This window comes from Electrophorus electricus, chromosome 8 (genome assembly GCF_041902795.1).
Source record: "Electrophorus electricus isolate QZ-2024a chromosome 8, ASM4190279v1, whole genome shotgun sequence".
In the NCBI taxonomy this organism is placed as follows: domain Eukaryota; kingdom Metazoa; phylum Chordata; class Actinopteri; order Gymnotiformes; family Gymnotidae; genus Electrophorus; species Electrophorus electricus.
This window is the reverse complement of record NC_137504.1, coordinates 7,146,118-7,166,216: the sequence shown is the minus strand read 5'-3', so window position 1 is coordinate 7,166,216 and position 20,099 is coordinate 7,146,118. Positions and strand designations below refer to the sequence as shown.

The following is a 20,099-nucleotide window of genomic DNA, read 5'->3' as shown; positions in this document are numbered from 1 at the left end:
TCACCCTCAGCTACTCCCCCACTGCCACACACTTTAGTTATTCCCTTTGCCTGTTTTCACTTTTCTTTTGCTTCTGGTTTTTTTCCCATTTAAAGCCCACAGGTGCCATAGTCCAGCACTTTGCATTGTAGCTTGCTCAACTCACAAGCCATGCTGCTGCCGCCTTATGGTTTGACAAAATCTTGGACTTTATTCCTGAATTTTTGTATGACTTTTAGGTGATTTCCTCATATCTAAAAAAAACATCGCCTCTCACGCCTGTGTCAAAAATATCACACCAAAGTTTAATTCTGAGAATATTTTGAGTATCTGTTTATACTTAGCACTAACAGATAACAGTGGAGTTACTGAAATAAAATAGAGTGAAAACAATCTCATTGGAGAACAAAAAAAGTCAATTTACTGTTGAAAGAAATATGCTCCAATACGTGTGTGGATTTACGAAGTATCTTTAACATGCTACATTTACAGCATTTGACAAGATACCCTTGTCCATAGCAACTTTCAGAAGTGCTTTATAATGTCTAACAAAACATATTGTCATTCCAGGATGTTCAGTATCAAGAATACTATCAAGCTAAAGCCCTGTTAGAGAAGAATCAGTACCATAGGAAAGAAAAACAGTAAGGATTTTCTTTTTAGTTAGTTGGTGCATATTTAAGTGCTCAATGAAGAGATGAGTCTTCAGTCTCCATTTGAAGACAGCCATTGCCTCAGGTGTTCAGATAGCCAGGGATGTTCATTCCACCATCTGGATGCCAGAATGGAAAATTTATATTCTATAAAAAGAGGGTAAGTACTTTCATAGATCAATAGTCAGTTTGAAAAAGGTTGGGAGTAAAAGAAGACAACAAAAGAGAGGAATGAGAGAAAGAAGAGACAGTGATTACATAATACACATAAGTCCTAGACACAATACAGTTCTAGACCAGAAAGTTGTTGTCTATGTACTGTTATTAAACAATAAGACAAAAAAATCAATCACTAGTGACAGTTGTCTCTAACAACAAATGAAACTGCCTGTTTCAAAACAAAACCATCAAGATAAGAAATTTGTCTTGCTTCACATATTGCTTGAAACAACAGATTTACACACTGACTTGCAGACTTGTCTTTTGTTCAAGATTTACTCTGTGTACATGAACTTGCATTCCCTAAACAATATCCCCATCTTTCTCTTCACACTCACTGAAATGCATCCACTGAAGGAAAAGTGTAAGACAATCCTTGTAAATCTAGGTTTGGTGTCTTTAGAAAGGTCATTTCTTTTTACACAGTGTCACAGTGTGGAATCTTTTGTGTGGGACTGTTCATTACAATGTAGTTGAAGAATTATGCTAGTTTGATAAAGCAGCTGAAATTAATTTTATTTATATTTGTTCCGAACACCCATACAATGAGTGGGAAGAGTTTCATGGCAAGGTCACATAGAGTTTTTGGCATTGCCAGGTAGCTTACTTTAGTTCAATTGTCTACTGCCTTTCCTCTATTTTATTTTCTTTCATTATTTTTTTACCCCTGCCTTCCTAAAAAACAATATATGTCAAAAACTTTATAGCCTCAATATAACCATTAATTGCAACAAAATATTACTTGAAGAATAAAACTTGCAGTTATACAGTCCATGGTATAATGTCTCCTTTAAACAAACATTTGCTATCTTGCTAATCTATGCAAGAACAGCACTAGGCTTCATGACTTGATTCTATATACCACCTCATTTACAAAGTTAGGTAGATCTGTCCAACTGTGTTAAGGTTTTTTTTAAAATTACATTCATGGCAATGGCTTCAGTGATGCTTTTAGAGATAGATCTAACACTCAAGACATTTTTTTAGATTTGATCTTGAGTGTACAATTTATAATTACTATCAGACTCAGAGTTTGGTCCACAATGCTCTCATTACATCAGAAACATAAAGTCTTGGCGATCCTGCTGTATAAAACTGTCCTAATATTCTTCTTTAACTCTAGATTTTCTGATGGGGTATTGTCCGTGATGATGCATTAGACAATCCATATTAGGATCATGCCTTATAATGTAGTGACCCAATTTTCATTCATCCTCTCACTCTGTCTTTGTGTATCAAACCCTCTGTAAACCTCTTTTTCCTCTTATCTGGAATAGAGCTTTTAGCCTGAAGTTGACTGAGCTATGAAACTGAAAAATGCAAAAATGCAAAAATTTCACTTCCTGCAAAAAACTGGTGAAAAATTTTGATAACATTGGTTGATTGCTATAATGAATACTTAATGGAAGTGATGGAAAGGGATGACTAAGAGATGAATACAGGCACCTTTCAAGGCATATCTTCACTATATTTATTTATTTATTTATTTTTCATGGGGAAAATGTAGTGCAAGATGTTAATCTGGTAGAATACAATTATCATAAACAAAACACACACACACACAAAAACCAAGTTGATAACATTGGAATTTATACATAAGTAAATTAAAAGCTACAAGGATCCACTTGTACTGTTGTCATTTTATAGATCATCATCTCCATGTGCTTTAAGCACGTGGCTTATTTTATAAGGCAAGGGTGACACCTGCTGTTTGGTTCAGAGATATTAATTTTCATAGCTCTATATTGAGTGATAATGCTTCTCCCTCTAAATGAAACAATATATGAAGATACATGTTCCAAACATATTCTTTAGCATTGTCTGACAGTAGGACACAGGTGACATGGGTATACAGATCGGACATGTAACTTAAACATTTTATTAACAATTTTGCTGACATAGCCAGTTTCTGCAGTCTCTCCACTCCACCTCAGTTTGGCAAAAAAATTATTCAAGTCTGCCCGAACTCTGCCCGAAGTGAGTGGAAGCATTCAGAAAAGCAGGCTCAGAAAACATTTTTAAAGAGTGACATAAATCATACCAATCTGGCAACCTTGTTTAATGGGGAGTACTGAAATCACAGTGACTCAACATTTCTTAAAACTGTAACTTAAATGAAAAGGCATTTAAAGAGTCTCTATTCACTGTATCATTAGTATTATAATTTTTACATTATGTAAATTGTGTATGTGTAATTTCTAAAATTATTCTAAGACTGGTAATTGCAGCATTGTGTTCCAAAATATACCCCAAATTATACAATTTAATTTAATTGCTGTCAATGTCAAGTAATGCTAGCTTAATTTGTCAACCCAAATGTAACTACAATTGCTTGTGGTATGTTGGAACCATTGCTTTTTGCTTGACATATTGCATACCATTGCACTTTTTGCTTGACATATCAGATAATATTGTATCTATTGTATATGCATAATAAATGTTTGCTTTCAGGAACAAATGATGTGTCCATGATAAATGTATTAATCTCTCAAAATCTTGTTTTAATATTTATTAATCTTAAGGCTGGTCCTTGGAGTTTTAGGGGTTAACAATGACATTTCTAGCTAGCTGAACTAAGGAGCCTTTCTTTTTATCAAAAGAGAGCTTAAATTGTATAGCATTTAAAATAAGGTATGCCTATTCACTTCCTCATTCAACTGCCTCTAATGTAATTAATCTCCATCATCTGGATAAATCTTTCCCCTTCCAGAAGAGGAAAGCACATTTTTTCTCTAGTAAAAGAATACAATCCTTCCTCAAATTAACAATTCAACTGCTTCCTTGGTTGAATCCCCAGTTGCTGTTTTAGATCTTCACAAGTCTCACAGTTGATTAAATAAATTCCCATTGACTCCACATCAGCAAAGTATATAAAAGCAGTATGAGGCCTTGGGACAGCACTGTCTGGGAAGTTGGTGTCCTCAGCATGAAGAGACTATGATTGTTTTTGTGAAGTTAGAGGGGATGGTAGGTAATGTGTAGTGGCAGAAGTTATATGAGGATATATATGTGGTTTAGGTGTAGCTGTTTGTGAAAAGAGAAAAAGAGAGCGGGGGGGGGGGTGATGTGACGTGGGCACGTCGAGGTTTCATTTTACTTTTACAGCAGGTGGCAGCACGCTGCTCGCTATTGGAGGTGACACTAAACAAGAAAGGAAGAAGACTGGACATCTGCTGCACCTTTGAAAGTGCGCTACTGTTAGTTAACCTAACTACAATAGCTTAGGTAGCTAAACTTCTTAACTAGCTATCGATCGTTTTGACAAGAACCGCTAGGTATTGTAGATGGTTCGCTTGTTGCTTATATCGGTACTTATTTTATAACGTTATCGAGATTTGTTATAGGTTAGTAGCTGGCTAGCTAACTAGGATAGGTGCTAGTCAACAAATTTAGTTATTAGCTAGTGAGCCATCTAGATATATAGATAGCTAATGCTACGTTAAGGATAAACCTCTTAGACTTACGGGACTGCTAATATGGATATATCGTCTGACGAAGCAGACGACTGGTTTATGGAGTCATTACACATGTAAGTTAGCCTAGCTAGCTAGCTAACTAGCTATGTAACGTTATCTAAGCTTTATTTTTAACCGATTTATGTTGCCAGACAAGCTGTAGGTTAGACTATTGGGCGCCATTAGTTAGCTAGCTAGGTTAAATAAATTATGATGAATTATTAGCTATTAGTAAAGTTAGCTAGCTAATGTTAGCTAATATAGGTTATAATATTTCAGTGTGTTAAATTAAATGTAAATAACAACGCTAACTAACTAGATAATATATTCCAAGTAGGTGATTGCTCATATCACCGGTAGCTAGCTGGTTAACCTAGCCAGGTTAGCTAACGCTAGATAAGATGTTAAATTGGCATACATTTTCTGCACATGTTCAAAGCGCAAATGTTAGTTGATGGTTTACTTTCTTCAGACTGTAGCTGGGATATGCTCAATGTGTGGAATCTGCTGTTTCTTGCAGTTGCAACGTTTAAGGCTCAGTGAATTCTGTACTGGTGTGTAAACACAAATATGCGTCCTAGTTTCGTTAAACGTTCTCTCTTTGTTGGTGAGTTTAATTTGTTTATTCGTTAGGTGCTGTGGCAGCTGTCATCAATGTTTCCTATGTCTTTCTTGCAGCTACAGAGATCTGCACGTATTTCAGCTTGAGCATCCGACAAAAGTAATCGAGTGGACGGGTGAAAAAAGTAACTTTAAAGTACTCGCTATATAACTTGTAATGTGTCTAGCCTAGAGTCACGAAGTCCAACACTCATTTTAACGCCGACTGGAAAAACAACATAATTTCTGATGTAAATTGTGTGTAAGGTCCAAATTGGGTATGCTTAATCTTTGAAAAATGACCGCAGTAAATGCTCGATATACGTCATTCACTCAATAATGGCCTGATTATTTTTTTTAAGTATTCACGCTAAAAACCGTTAATACTATTTCTACATTAACACGTGGGAAAACAAATGTCAGACGTCCTATATTTTCTGTTGGTTAACTACGGGAGATGGGGCTCGTTGTTAAACCGTATGACCCACTCCTAATCTATTTTCACAAATATGTAAATGAAATGCACATGAAATGCATTGCTGCTTGTGTGTATTTTACCCCAGGCCTGAAATGGGGGCTCTGGGTCATGTGGCTTAATAGTGAGTCCCATGTTCTCTATTCTGCGAACAGAAAATAAGTGGTATACATCTTTACCACCAACATGTTTGCAGCGCACTGACCTGAAAGGAATAGCCTAGTTTGTGTGGTGCGTTACATTAGCGCACAGAGGCGCTTATCGGCTAGCATTAACTCGTAGGTAAATATTACTTACTGTCTTTTAATGTTATCAGTTTCGAAAGCCATAGTATGGGAATAATTTCACAACAAAAATAGTTGAATTTTATTTAAAGTTTTTTTGCGCGTGCTTTTATTTTTAATAACCAGGCCATTCTTGAGTGAATGTCTGGCGAATAAAGAACCCTGAGCCAACGATACTGTGTCGAAAAACGTATAGCACGTTGCTTTTATTCTAGATTTTCATACATGTACAATGTAGTAATTGTATTTACTAAATATTACACCAGGTTTAACCAGTGAATAACTATTAAAATTAAATTGTTTCATAAAGGAAACTATACTAACACTGTCTTTTGCAGGTATATGTGTAGCAGATTACTCTTCTGCAAGGAATGAAATTTTGGAGCTCCTATTGCCTTTGAAGCTATATGCTGGAGGTAACAAGGTGAATCAAAAAATTGGACAAATATCCTTCATGCAGTTTCCTACACATGTGTGCATTCATGCATGTGTATACATGCACACATCCCACCTCATTATCCTTACCAAAGCAATAAGCTTAACACTGTTTTTCTAACTAATGTTTTTTCTCTTATAATTTTGAAAAGGGCCTCTGTCCAGAGCGAGACTTTAAATTGCAGCATGGAGGATTTTGTGATGAACCTGTTGAATGCCTGAGACATATCTTTGGGAAAAGGTGCTGGATAAACTAGCCTATGTAAAAGGAAGTCTTGCTAATTCATTGAATGCCTTTGCATTCCCTTCATATGGATTTTGTTTTTCATACTGCATTTTCTTTTCACATTCCTTCACCCCATTGTTATAGACCTATTTTAATATCATAAATTGGAAAGCACTTTTAAACCTGATAAAATGTTATCTCCAAGTCATAAATGTGAACCAGGTGGCACATAGAAGAAAGTAAGTAGTGCTTAGAGCTCTGTCTAAAACTCTCCATCCCCCAAGTACCATTCCATCCCAAAGTAATAATGAAAATAAACTGAGATCATGTGGTTATTTTGAGGTATAAAATGGTTGTAACATTGAGGAATGGAATAAGTATTACAAGAAATAATGATTCTAAAAAATGTGGTTACTAAAAGGAGGGAATTTAATCTTTCACTCTTAGAAAATGAAGTTTTCCAATCTAATGGTTATGTGACCCTGATGGTTTTTTTTGCCATGACAGATGTGTGGTTACTAGTGGGCAGTACAGTTCCAAACTCCAGGTTTGGGACATCGGAGAAGGCGATAGTGGTAACTATTCAACATTTCTTTTACACTTTATTAACCATTATTTTAACATTTTAATCATTTTTAGCTTTGTGAAATACTTCGTGTTGTCATCTTTTCTTGAATAATTGTTCATGCCTCTTGATTACTATGTAATCTAAATTGTTTAATTCAAGTATGTTAAAGCTGTAGTTCATAGTTAAAGGGGAAGATCAAGTTTGTTTTTTTTCACAAAAGTGCCTATCTAAACACTTAAAGGATGATTTCTAATTATGCCAGTTTTTGTCAATATGTATAGTTTATAGATATTAATTTGATTTACAAAACTTTATAATCAGATGAATTTAAGTCTCGAAGTACCTTAATTGAGTAGCTGACATCAATTCCCTCCCTTGAAACATATTTTTTTTAATACCTAAAACATTTTTTATAAAGTACCTACTTCTCTTAAGGGTGGTCAGCAAGTTCCTGCCATGATTCAGATAGAGGTTCCCACTGTGTAGTTTTGTAGATGGCATAAACGGATCCAGTTTTTATTTGTGTCTTTAAAAAGAAATTTGTAGCTTTATTTTAATTAATTTTAACAAATTATTTGAGAATCTGATATAAAAACTCTCTGAGGTGCCTAGACATTATCCTATATGTGTTTAGACCAATGTGAAGGTCAACATCCCCTTGAAACATTTTCAATTTTTGCAACCCAGATATTATCAAGAGGACTGGAGTTATAAACCCTAAATGCCCGTCAGACAAAGGCAGAAAAATAGCTTCTGGAGTGACAGATGGTGCTTCTGTTCTACATGGTTCTAGGATCAATGATGTTCAACAGACTGAGTTAGTCTCAGGGAGAGTTCTTTATGCAGTAGGTAATGACAATGTGTCTGTTTCTTTTTGTTCTTTCTGTTATTGCCCTTATGAATTGATACTATTTTGATGTCTGTAGGAACAGATTCATTGGATGCTGTGAGTGGTCTGCAGTTTGTGAATTCCAGCACATTTGTTGTTTGTGCAAACAATGGCACCTTGTACGTGGGAGACACAAGAGATCCAAGGATGAAGCATTATGTTCTCCATGGGAGTATGAGTGGATCACACTGGGTTTTTGCACTGAGAAAAGATCAGCCCCATTCAGACCCTGCTGCTTGCACTGTAGCAAGGCTCTCCTCTTTTGGTCAGGTTTTAGTGTCTGATCTACGAAACCTGTGCAGTCCAGTCAGACAAGCCCAGCTTAACCTGCAGCAGAATATGGCCACCTGTGACTTTCTGAATGTGACATGGGCCCCTGTGCTGGACAGCTGTCTAGCTGTCTCAGGTAGGCTTTTTTTCTGGTGTTACTTAATTACTTCTGTTGAGGCACTTGGTTGCACCAAAATGTGTCATTGAAATCACAGTATTGTTTTCCTTTTAAGGATTTGATGGAAAAGTACATATATTTGACACAACTAGCTGGAGCACTGTCTCTCAGACACCGCAGCCTGTTTTTGTACATCGGGGTCATGACCTGTCACATGAGGCAAAGACTGATGGTACCCTGCTGGTTGTTACTACTCATGTGTGGCATCCATGGCGACCAAGAACTCTTCTATCAGCTGCTTCAGATGGCTCAATACATGTTTGGGATTGGGTAGACAAAAATTTTGAACATTTTTGATCTTTTTATTATTTAAAACCACAAATATGTTGTTTGACTTTCACATTATTATTGAGACATGTTTAATAAGTCTGCCTAAATGCCATTTCAGTAGCCCAGTAAAATTTTATAGAAATAAATGGACATTGAAATCTGATTGATTGATTGTACCATATTAGTAAAACAATGTAGAGGCCATAGAGGCATTTTTACTAGCAGGGTATAAAACAATTTGTTCAGTGTATTTCCAACTGTTATGCATCTTTATAATTAGAGATAAGAAGGAAGAGCAAGGTTTGCGAAGGAAATCTTTCCACTGTCTTAAACTATAAATGACTGTTCCTAATCAGTTCTTGTAGACAATTATGCATATGCTGGAAAAGAATATGTAGGCAACCTGCCTGTACTGTATTCATAGAACAGCAAAATACATAGGAACCTGAACTCTGACAGTTACTGAATGTGTAAATAAAATATTTGTGTGACTATATATTGTTATAGAGATTAAGGTTTCTATAATTTGCTTATTTCATTGTCAGTTTATTTTCCTCAGAAAACAAAAATTCCACAAAGACTATCTTTTCTGCATAATGATCATCCCCCCATTCCATGAGATATGCAAATGTATCTTTGTCCTCACTTTGAGTCATGTCAGATTATCCACTAGGACTTTTTTTGGATAATCAGTGGGTTGTCCCGTGCACCAGCATTTGAGGGAGACACATTCAGACGAATTCCAAGATCCCTTCTCTTGGATGGGAATGTAGCAGATGTTTAGCAGTGCTTGTGGTTGCTAATGATTGTGAAAAGCTCAACACTACCCTGGCAATCTGAGCTCAGTTTCCACCAGTGTTGTTGAAAAGTTGCATGTGTCAAAAGCTAGTTTATTGCTACTACTACAAGCCTCTTTTCCCTAACTTTCTGTGCCTCGGGCATTGCAATACAGCTGCCGCTCACCATTGTTATCCATGATCTCTGCAATCTGACATGCACTAGACACTTCCTTTAATTCTTCTACCCTTTTCCATGTCTCTCCACTGTCATCTGTAGAATGCTAAAGAATAGGATTTGAGTTTCAACAACAACAATGTGCTAAAACATGGGAAAAGCATGGGCAGGAATAATAAGGGTTCCATTGTTTCTCTGAATGCCATGCCCTGATCCGACAGCAAATATTGCCCAGGTTCTAGTTACATTGTCAGGTCTGTGGGGTCAGTCCAACTCTCCCTGTTGTCTTCACTGGTAATGTAATGCAAACAAGCGTGGTTCTCAGAGCTCTTCATCTGGACTTTCTCAGATTTGTGATTGAACACAGATAAAGAACAATTTTTTTTAAATTATTTTTGTCATAGGCGGGACATGGGTTCATGGAGCGACGAGTTTTTTTTTTTTAATGTAATGAGTTCCTTTTCCTCTGACCACTGAAAAATAATTAATTGCATTTTATATATTAAACATACATTTTAAAGTATTGCTTAACAAAAATTAATATTCATTGAAACAGTGTGAAACAAATGTACCTGAATCTGTGCATCACCTCACTACTACGAAGTGTTCTCTTCCTCATAACCAAGGACTCTGAATCCACATCATTTGTGATGTCTGCTTCTCAGCAAAGACTAGGAAAGTTTTAGAATCTTTGATGTAGATTAGAGCTGGGATTCTGTATACTTTATCATTTGAGAATAATATTTCTCTCCCATTGCTGGATTTTGTCCTAGAGATGGGAGAAGGCAAACAAACCATAAACATCTAGTGAGATTAAGTTGTATCTCTCACATCTACATTTGTTATGGAACTCTATACAGCAGTAGGCAACATACATTTCTTGCAGGATTCTTATACCTAGAAATATACATTTAAATTTTAGGCCTATTTCATTTATATGAATCCTTTAGGAGGCTGGACTGAGATCAACAGGTTATGAACTGCTATTCTGTATACTGTCCTTATTCAAATGCTTTTTCTTAATCAGTAATTACTGTGTAGCGAAGATAGACTACAAATTATTCTGATGAAACTTCTGGTCAGAGTGGGCTTTCTCTCACCCTTGACCCACAAACAGGAACCAGGACCCCCCCTGGTGCAATGATCCTGAACAAAAAAGCCATAAAATAGCCTAGCTGATGCCTTATTATGCTGGCCTGGCTTTCTGAGCACCCCCCCCCCCCCTCTTCTTAAGTGTCATAAATCTACAGATTGGAATGCAGGAACCACTTACTAGCCTGGTTATACTTCAAGGAACAGTAACCATCAAACCAGGACAAACAAATTCTCATCCCAACATCTCAACATTTCTCATGTTTACACATGTACACATTTCTTGTCCCACAGCTTCACAATTAATAACTGTCTATTCTGTCCTACTATGATGTCAAATTGCTAGTAATGTGTGGCTATCTTAATGTAATCTTCAAACTGTGATGTTTGCTTCTGTCATTTGATAATTGTCCATGATTTCCTTATTTTCTTCATTACTTTTTCTTTATTAAGTTGCATTATTTCTCATAATCACTTCACTTGTATGATGCTTACCTCGTGTTTAGTGTAAACAATTGTTAACCACTCCCTACTGTGTTTACTAGAAATCTTATATGAACCAATTAGACAAAACATATTAAAGTCTGTAGATTGCAACTTCAATAAAATAGGTAAGGAATACGATTGACTCTCCAATTGCCTCACCCATCCTAAGCTTTGATACTTTGTAAACTTCATTCTTGGTTTATAGAGGTATAAAATTGTCTAAGAAATATGGGGTTATTTTATTTTGTTTCATGGCGAACTTTACTAGAATGTCTTATAAGAGTTCTTTCTCCCAATCGTAAAAACAAAGACATTGCATGCCCTAGAAACCAAGGCATACCCTTTTAAAACTAAGTCAATAGCGTCTCGCCAAGTGCTTAGAACAAACTTGAATTCCATGTTACCTTATTTTATTATTTAGATTTTCTTTGTTTTGTTGGTCCTGCTTAATTTCTTAGAGTTTGGTTCGTGTTCTTCGGAATTCATCACATCTAATATCACACAAATTCGCCTTGCTTTGTTGATTGTAAATGACGTTTCCTCGTGTGGCTGGCGATAAATAATTCCAGAATTGTCATCAAAAGCAAGAACAGGAAACATGACCGTTGATACCCCAAACTCCTGCTTCTGAAAGACCTACACGAAAAAGCCTAGGACTCTCTAACCGAGCTAGCTCCAAAAATCCAAACCCGCGAATCAAGAAGCCTAGTCGTCTCTTCGCCATCGGCCCACATCGCTCGTGCAGGGTCGAGCCAGCAATGCACGGAAACGGACCCTCTTTCAGCGCTGTCCAGATATAGTTTCTTTCTCTTATTAGCCTAGTTAGCAACTTAGGTCCACCACGAATCATTTGTGTTCATTTTGTTTTGGTTACATTGTTACGTGTGTTTTACTATAGTGATTCTAGTGAACTCAGTACCTCTGGGCATTAGTAGAATCTTAGTCAATGATTTTTAAAAGGACAAAAGTTACCATAAATACTTAATGGCTTCATTTGCATCCTGACACAACTCTACTTATTTTAAACAAACCCTGGAATTTTATCATTATAAAATATATCTTCTGCACAGGGTGGAGAGTTGTTCCATCTGTGATCAATATGAATCTTGTGCATTCTTCCAATGCACAGGTCAGATAAATATTTGTAAAATTCCCCACAAAATCAAATTCCTCCCTCTTGTGCATCTTGACTGTAAGATTTATAAAAATGATATAGATTTATTTCTTGAATACTTGGAAATATAGAAGTATGAATCTTCTTACCTTCTAAAATGTTGAGGATACTGGTGAAAAAGGTTTTTGAGCTTACATTTATTACTTCTGTGGCAACATCTGTACAGCCAGTATCAACCTATTGAGGACTGAACATATATTTATACTGAGTAAAGCACTTCCCTTTATTTCTTGTTTGGGGGTAGTCAAACCGAGTGTGGAAAGAACACTAGCAGACTGAAAGTACAGCCTGAGTTTTCAAACAAATAAACCTGTGACAGTTGATGCACATTTTGAACAATAAACACTGTTAAATATTTGATAATATTGTTTAAACTGTTAATATATACATTGCCCTTTCACAACTGGACTGAGTCACATATTTGTTCCCACTATAAGTGATTCTATGAGATTTTGTGATGTAGAATTTTATGGCAGGGTTTTATTAGGTGTGGTGTGGAAATATTTATCATGAAGTTATCATGAATTGTGCAGATTAAGTGATTTATGTGTGATGATCACATTAAATGTCAGTGGAACCCTTTGTGCTGGAAACTCAGAACTCAGATTTTCCACTCATTGTGTTTAATTCTATGGTTCTTAAATTTTATCAATAAACCTGTAGTTTGCCCTGGCACTGGTGGTGGTGTTTTTTAAAAAGGCCTAAGGTGGTACCTGTTACATTAGCATAACCTCTTAATCACCATTGTCTTATATTTTAGATCAAAATGTATGAGTTTTTCTTGATATCCACCCTTTGTAAATGTTACAAATTTTGTAAACTATATATTGTTTATTCTTTTTACAATATTATTCCATGTACCATTGTAACAAGATGTAATTCACTTATTCATGTTATTCACTTCACCTGCCAATGGGTTTAATGGTTTGATGGATCATTGTATATCAGCTGTGTCTTTTACATTTAAACCCTTTGCCCCACTTCTACATTTAACTTACAGTGGCTTGGATGTTGCACTCTCTCTGTGGTTTATAACCTGGTTCTCCCTGCTACTCTTATTTGCTTATTCAGTCAAGCATAAAATGTTTCCCTAAAACACGTCCTTAAAATAATTTTAGAAAGTTACACTCACTGCAGAAGATCATCTCATGGTCTCCATTTAATACATTTGTATACCAAACAAAATTGTGTGTCTTTAAAGCTTAAAATACTGTTCTATCACTTTAAACTGAGGAACAACATGAAGTAGGATTTACTGAGGTATAGTAGAAACAGACTTCTTGAGTCTTGCTAATTTTTCATAAAGGCCTCTGTGGGATCAATAGGGAGCTGGAATAAAAACAACATTCTGAGATGCATTTATGACACTGTTGAGATGATCATTTCAGCAGTATTTAAGGATCATGAATGATGGAGAATATCTTAGTTCAGTCACTTTCATATCCCCATCATTTTATAGGAAAATAATAACATCAGTCCAAGTAAAACCATCAGTCCAAGATTTACTTCAGAAAAATGAGTATGTATGGAAGTTTTAAACAACTTATTTAAGCGATATATAAGAAACATGATTCACAAAATAAATATTGTGTCATATCTTGTGTGTGTGTGTGTGAGAGAGAGAGAGAGAACAGCAACAAAATCACATTTAGATAAGACAAATCACGCATGACAACAAATAGCCTGTAAGTTCTTAGCTGTACACATTCAAGAATGTTTCAAATTGCTATTAAGTGTAGTTTTTATAACACCATCATCTCAATAGGGGGATGAAATACTACGTGCAATCTCAATCACATGACAGATCACCACCTCATGATTGTCTTTTAATAGCTTTTGCATACCACACAATATAATGTTTAATAGTGTTTAAAGCTTGACATGCTGATATATCATAAAGTTAGCAACAGTGGCATAATAAACAGGACTTACTGATGCATGCTATACAATGATCCATCAAACCAGTGAAGTGAATAATATGGATTATCCTGTTACAAAGGTACCTGTAATAATATTGTAAAAACAAAAAGAAACAATAGAGTTCACAAAAGTTGTAAAATCTGCAAAGGGTGGATATCAAGAAAAACTCATACATTTTGATCTAAAATATAAGACAATGGTGATTAAGAGGTTATGCTAAGAAGCAGTATTCATCACCAAAATCAGAACATGAATGAGTTTGCCCAGCTACAAGGAGTCAGTAGATTTGCTGGAAGCCAAAAGCAGAAATACTTAACATTTAAGGCTCAAGTGTGGTCAGACTTCTGTCAGTATGTCAAAAATGGTCCCCAGATCTTAGAATACTTTTCAGCGGATCGATGAATAGAGTAACTGATGTTCTCCAACTTGAGATAGGATATGATATCCTTGAGCCACTAGGATTGTTTTGGTAACCTCAGCAGAACTCAATATATCTGCATGACATTCAAGAAAGCAAATGACTCATTTAGCTTTTGGTAGATGTGTCTCTGATGCCAAATAAGGCTATTAGCAGGCTAGAAGCTATTATGCAGTGCATGATTTGTGAGAGGGTTTGAAATACATCTCAGAAGTGCTATAAACTGGGACATAACCACAACATAGGTATTAGTTAGGCTCTATGATGTCCTTGACATTTTCCACAGTTAGAGCTAATTTGTGGGTATATTTTGGACAGTTTGTACATATGAGCTCTGTGTACTACTTTAAATTGAAGCAGGGAGTGACAAGCACACACAGAAAATGAATGGAACGTGGCATCCAATGTGTCATTCAGCAGCCCAAGTCCTGTTCCCATCTGTTCTATTCCTATCAAGAAGAGTGCTTTCCTACTCTGATACAAGATTATGGATTATAGGCCCAGGAATATCAGGCCTTTTGCAAAGGGCTTTAGGGAAATAAATTAATCTATAGGGTTTGTCAACAGATGCTTTTGGAAAGCAGGGACATTGTATACACTGTCTAACTTGTAATTATTTGAAAAAACAAGTGGCTGATAGGTCAAAACTTGCATTTCATAAAATGTTGATCATGCATAGGACTGAGAAGGGAGAAAAACTGAAGACCAAAGCTGTTCTTAACTGGACCCACACTTTAAATGAGTGGGTTGTGCTTGGACAACTAACTGACCAGCTGAAGTGTAGGGGGGAGTGCTGAGGCTACAGCTACTGCCAGGGACATTTATCTCCATGATGTTGGTCTCCATGATCACCCATGCTAGAGGGTTGGCTGCATATCATGATTGTCTTTTAATAGCTTTTGCATACCACACAATATAATGTTTAATAGTGTTTAAAGCTTGACATGCTGATGTATCACAAAGTGAGCAACAGTGGCACAATAAATAGGACTTAGTGATGCATGCTAGGAACAGTCTTTATGGAGGTACATATGGGGTGTACAAAATAATGGAAAACCTCATGAAAATTTAACATGAGGGTTAAACATTAAAATTAATTAAATTTAAAAATATATTTATGGACAGGTTTCAATCTGTTTAATATTAATAACATTATGTACATTAAAGCGGAATCCAGACAAAGACATACAGAGAAAAATGGTTTTATCTTAATAGCATTTATGTATGAACTCCTAATCGTTAGTGTCATCTTATGGTGATATTTTTATTGCTGGATCTGTGACAATTCTCTTGTACACTACATCTTACTTCATTTCACATATTGCAGTAGTGAGTAACATACTGATAAATAAACAATGCTAAGTTGCCCAGGCTCAGACCAGCCCTGCCAGAGCCAGTCACAAAATTCTCCAACTTTGATTAGGTATGATTAGGTCTGATCTCTCAAACCTGAGTAATCCATACAAGTTCATCTTTTTGTTGTATTATGACTTTTCTGTAATGTCTTTTTTTATTCTCATTGACTGTTCATGAGGTCACAAAGAAGAAATTCCACAAAGGCTATTTCTTCAGTCTCACTACTCTTTCCACATTCCATTAAGCAAGCAAAGTGTTCATTCCCCTCACACTGAGTCAAGTCAGAGTACCCACTAGGGCCATGATGGATGATCCATGGTTTGCGCCACCCAGTGCTGCATAGTGGAGACTTATTCAGATAAATTCCTAGGTCCTTTCTTGTCCTTCTATTGGTTGGATGGGAATAGAGTAGCCAAGTCCTTGTATTTGATGTTAAACCATTTTTTTCCTCATTGGATTGCTGAGGTGTAGCAAAGCTCAACACACTGCCCTGGCAGCCATGACAGGGCTCTACTAGCATCTGTGCAAAGTGAGGTCTGTCAAAAGCTGTTCCACCACTCTCACTCCAAGACTCAACTCTACGACCTTGTGTGCTTCGTGCGTTGCAATACAGATAACTTCTGTTCTCTTGATCAATGATCTCCTCCATTTCACATTCACATGACTTAATATGTATTTGTTCCCCCATTTGCCATGTGATCCCACAGTCATCACTATAGAATGCTAAAGCATGGGGTCTAACAATCAGAGGACAATGAAATAGTAACAATCTATAATGAATGTAATATACATAGGCAGGAATAATAAGTCTTCCACTCTTCATCTGAATGCCATGTCCAGGTCCAACAGCAAATGTGGCCAATTTGCAAATCTCATGTCCAATCACATTTTTTGTCAAATCTGTTAAGTTGCTCCAACTCTGCCCACCGTCTTTGCTTGTGACATAACACAAACGTGCCTTGTTCTTACCTGTAGAAATCTGGTGACCCTCAGTGATGTTACCAAACACACAGATAAAGAACAGAAAGAGGGTTTTAGATTCCCTCTCATAGACTGGACATGGGTTCATGGTACGATGTTCCGGTAAGCACGCTGTGGTGAGCTCCTGAGAAGGTGACCACTGAAAATAATTTTAAAGGCTGATTCAGCAATAAATGATATCAATATTCATGCTTTATCAGCATTGCTAGAAATAATTAATCAAAACAAAAGTAAATTGCTAAAATAAGCCATGCAGTGTGGGCTCTGAAAGCACTTTCTTCAAGCATCACCTGGATAGATCCATTCTGCTGTGTTCCTCGCCTCATGACTAAGATCTTTGCATCACAGTCCCGTGGTGTGCGCCGTTTCTCAGCAAAGGCAAGGAAAGTATGACATTCACTGATGTAGACTAAAGATGGGATTCTATAAGTTGTGCCATTTGGCTCTTGCCTGAATAATGTTGTTTTTGGAGGTTCTCCTTGGAGTGTTGGTGCATATATTGTAGGTATCCTGTTTCCCATTGCTGAATTTTGTCCTAGAAGAAAGAAATGAATCAATAAGGAAAAAAAGCAGGTGAGATTCCAAGTTCCATTTCATACATACAAATATTTTGATATTTTGCAGCTTTCGATATGTTTTAGTGAACTTTTCCTGACATTACTGATTTTCTTACACCTGAAATCATTCATTGGAGTTGGTGACATTTTAAATAAATGTGCCAATAAGGAAGCTCATTTCGATAACAACTAATGGCACTTTTGCCATTGAACGGTTTTCGTGGATCATTGTAAAGTATTGCTAGACAGCTACATTTTTGCATTCTCCACAAAGGGGATGCTACATTAAACACAGACTGATTATCACAATGCTGATTAACATCACAACTAGTGAGGCTATTTCAGGAACAATACGCAATAAGAGGGCACAGAAAAAAACAAACAGTCATAACATCTCATTCTGTTCTCAGAAACCCAAGGAATTCGTGCAATACACATAGAAAGAATGCTCAGTGATATTGTGCAATTGGCATTTCTATGAATTCCCCTTCCCCTTGCATTTCTAGCTGTACTCAGATAGTACTGACGCTCTCCTATTATATCTGAGAATGGTGGAGACTACTGACTATATGAAATATCATCACTCTTCAAGACAGAACCCTGCAGTCCTCACCATGTGATTCACTATTTAACTAGAGGTGCACAATCTGCAGCCAATGTATTATTCCCTGATAAATATAATCTTTAATTTCATTATAGGTATGTTATTAGAATATTGGCTGGGACTTTAGTCTAGGATTTCTTATACCTGCACTGGTTCAAGACAAAAATGTCATTTAACATTTCACAAAGGTTAGAAAAAATGTAATTAAACTATTTTTGTTCCCCTTTGACATGTTTACAAAAAATGTGATGTCTGATTTACCTGTGATATGGCTACATAATTAATTAATGATCTATTTTTAGTTTAACATGTTTTACCCTCTGCATTCATATATAGATTTTATTTGGCAATTAGTTTTACCTTTATACATTTTAAAGTATCAACTTTTAATATGGCATCAGCTACAACAAGGTGCTAATTATCAGTTATCGTGTTGGCCCCAGAAGTTCAATTGGTGCATCCATATAACAAGTCAAATCAAGTTTTTTTGTCATTTGCATAAACAGATAGGACATTCATGCATGGAAATACTTTTGGTGAGGCACGGGTAACTCCTCTGCAGCAGCACTGGCATTGATACAAGTAGCTACGCTTATCAGAAAAGACATTTTATAGACATTAGTATAGAGATTCAGACTAAAACCAAGGTTAAAACCAAGTATTTCCCAGCTAGAAAGCCACAATACAAATTCTCAGTTGTGAATCGCAAATATGTAAAATAAAATGAATAATATTTAAAGAACTCTACAAATAACAGTTAATAACCGTAGATAACCAACAGCAAAATGCCTTCATAAGATCAGATAGGTTAGAACTCCGTGTAACTATAAGGCCATGACATAAAATGAACTCTCTGAAAGGTGAATTTGAAGCATTTCTAGTTCCGACTATTAAACATTCAAACTAGCTACCTAGTTATTTATTTATATTTAGTAACACTTCAAGAACACTGCAGATACAGTCGCTAGTTAACCAAGAACAAAAACCTATGCCAGCTCTACGGGAATATTTGATACAGACTTGCAAAAATGATTTGCTACTTAGCCCATTCCATTTTCAGGTTCTTTTCGTTAATATGTAAACGTTATTGTCGCCCGACATAATGCTCCACGCAGATTCCAACTATATCGGAACGTATAACGATAAGTGGTTTAAAGTCATATCCTAGCTATGTCGCAAAGTTTATTTTGCCTGACCTACCGAGTGAATCAATTATTTGCTGAGACGCACCACCACAGGACATACACATTTTCACGACACTTCTGAAACAAGTTTCAAGACATACGAATTTTACTTTTGCGCCATCTAGCAATCGGGAGGCGGCAATAGCCCGATACGTTAGGCTACCAAGATTTCCTATTTTCAAGTCAGTATTTTTTTTTGTTTAATTCGATTATTCGCTAAATCCCACTAACAGCTAAATTTCGTCTGTTTCAAGCTGAACAACAACTGGCTTAAACAGATAGATGATTAAGATGTGGTTCGTTCTCAAAATGTTCAATTAGTAAAATCTTATAAATATGAACTCTGTTGGATCATCATCAATGCAGCCATTTACCTTCATCTGCCGCCTTATCGACAGTTATAACTTTTCACTTTTAAGACATTGCTTACACAGTTTACAGTGATACTATATATTATTTGTAGTCCCCTCTACTTTCACTATCATAGTCTAACTCCAGTCCAACGCTGGTTAGTGTCAACATGTTTATTCACGTGCCACGGTGTTTTATTGTAATTGACATATATTATGTATCTTATATTATATATTACAGTCGTATTTCTTCTCTATTGTACTGTTCGGCTGAGGAGTGAATTACCTGCGCCTCCCTGCAAGCCTTTCAATATTTCGATGTACTTGCCATGTTGTACATATGGCAAAATAAAGCTTTGACTGAGGACTTAGGAGGCTGTTCCTTATATGTACGGAAACGACCGACTGCAAATTGGTAAATGTAGTCATCTAAATACAATAAAGGTAGCTGCGCTTCATTTATTTGGATTAACTCATTGGTTTAAAAAATATTTGAATCGTAAAATGATGGCTCATCACGAA

The 20,099-nt window shown here is 36.2% G+C and overlaps 2 protein-coding genes and 1 long non-coding RNA gene across 14 annotated transcripts; 1 reads left to right on the top strand and 2 right to left on the bottom strand.

Annotated features, from left to right (window-relative positions):
- Positions 1–3,973: 3,973 nt before the first annotated feature.
- On the top strand, positions 3,974–8,997 carry wdr73 (WD repeat domain 73). Of its 7 annotated transcripts, none has more exons than XM_081719907.1 (10): positions 3,990–4,380; positions 4,827–4,860; positions 4,985–5,052; positions 6,004–6,089; positions 6,253–6,341; positions 6,471–6,565; positions 6,834–6,901; positions 7,582–7,743; positions 7,821–8,189; positions 8,287–8,997. In XM_081719907.1, exons 5-10 carry the CDS (start codon positions 6,315–6,317, stop codon positions 8,526–8,528), a joined length of 963 nt encoding a protein of 320 aa, XP_081576033.1. In that variant the 5' UTR covers positions 3,990–4,380; positions 4,827–4,860; positions 4,985–5,052; positions 6,004–6,089; positions 6,253–6,314; the 3' UTR covers positions 8,529–8,997. The 7 variants fall into 7 exon arrangements, with proteins under 7 accessions (XP_081576037.1, XP_081576033.1, XP_081576032.1 ...); XM_081719906.1 differs by having other exon boundaries at positions 4,779–4,860; XM_081719908.1 differs by having other exon boundaries at positions 3,993–4,126; positions 4,779–4,860.
- Positions 8,998–9,818: 821 nt separating this feature from the next.
- LOC145659057 (uncharacterized) lies at positions 9,819–12,841 on the bottom strand. The gene is made up of 3 exons (XR_014125040.1): positions 11,438–12,841; positions 10,028–10,224; positions 9,819–9,928 (listed from the first exon to the last, which is right to left on the bottom strand). It is a non-coding gene; the product is annotated as an uncharacterized LOC145659057 (long non-coding RNA).
- An 854-nt stretch (positions 12,842–13,695) lies between these two features.
- On the bottom strand, positions 13,696–19,936 carry neu3.1 (sialidase 3 (membrane sialidase), tandem duplicate 1). 6 transcript variants are annotated; one of them, XR_014125077.1, is made up of 5 exons: positions 19,244–19,293; positions 17,173–17,417; positions 16,871–17,021; positions 14,140–14,210; positions 13,707–13,804 (listed from the first exon to the last, which is right to left on the bottom strand). XR_014125077.1 is itself a non-coding variant. In XM_027005807.3 (4 exons), exons 1-4 carry the CDS (start codon positions 19,290–19,292, stop codon positions 14,515–14,517), a joined length of 552 nt encoding a protein of 183 aa, XP_026861608.2. In that variant the 5' UTR covers position 19,293; the 3' UTR covers positions 13,696–14,514. The 6 variants fall into 6 exon arrangements, 5 of the variants coding, with proteins under 5 accessions (XP_026861608.2, XP_026861617.2, XP_026861600.2 ...); XM_027005807.3 differs by having other exon boundaries at positions 13,696–14,621; XM_027005816.3 differs by having other exon boundaries at positions 13,696–14,210.
- Positions 19,937–20,099: the final 163 nt, after the last annotated feature.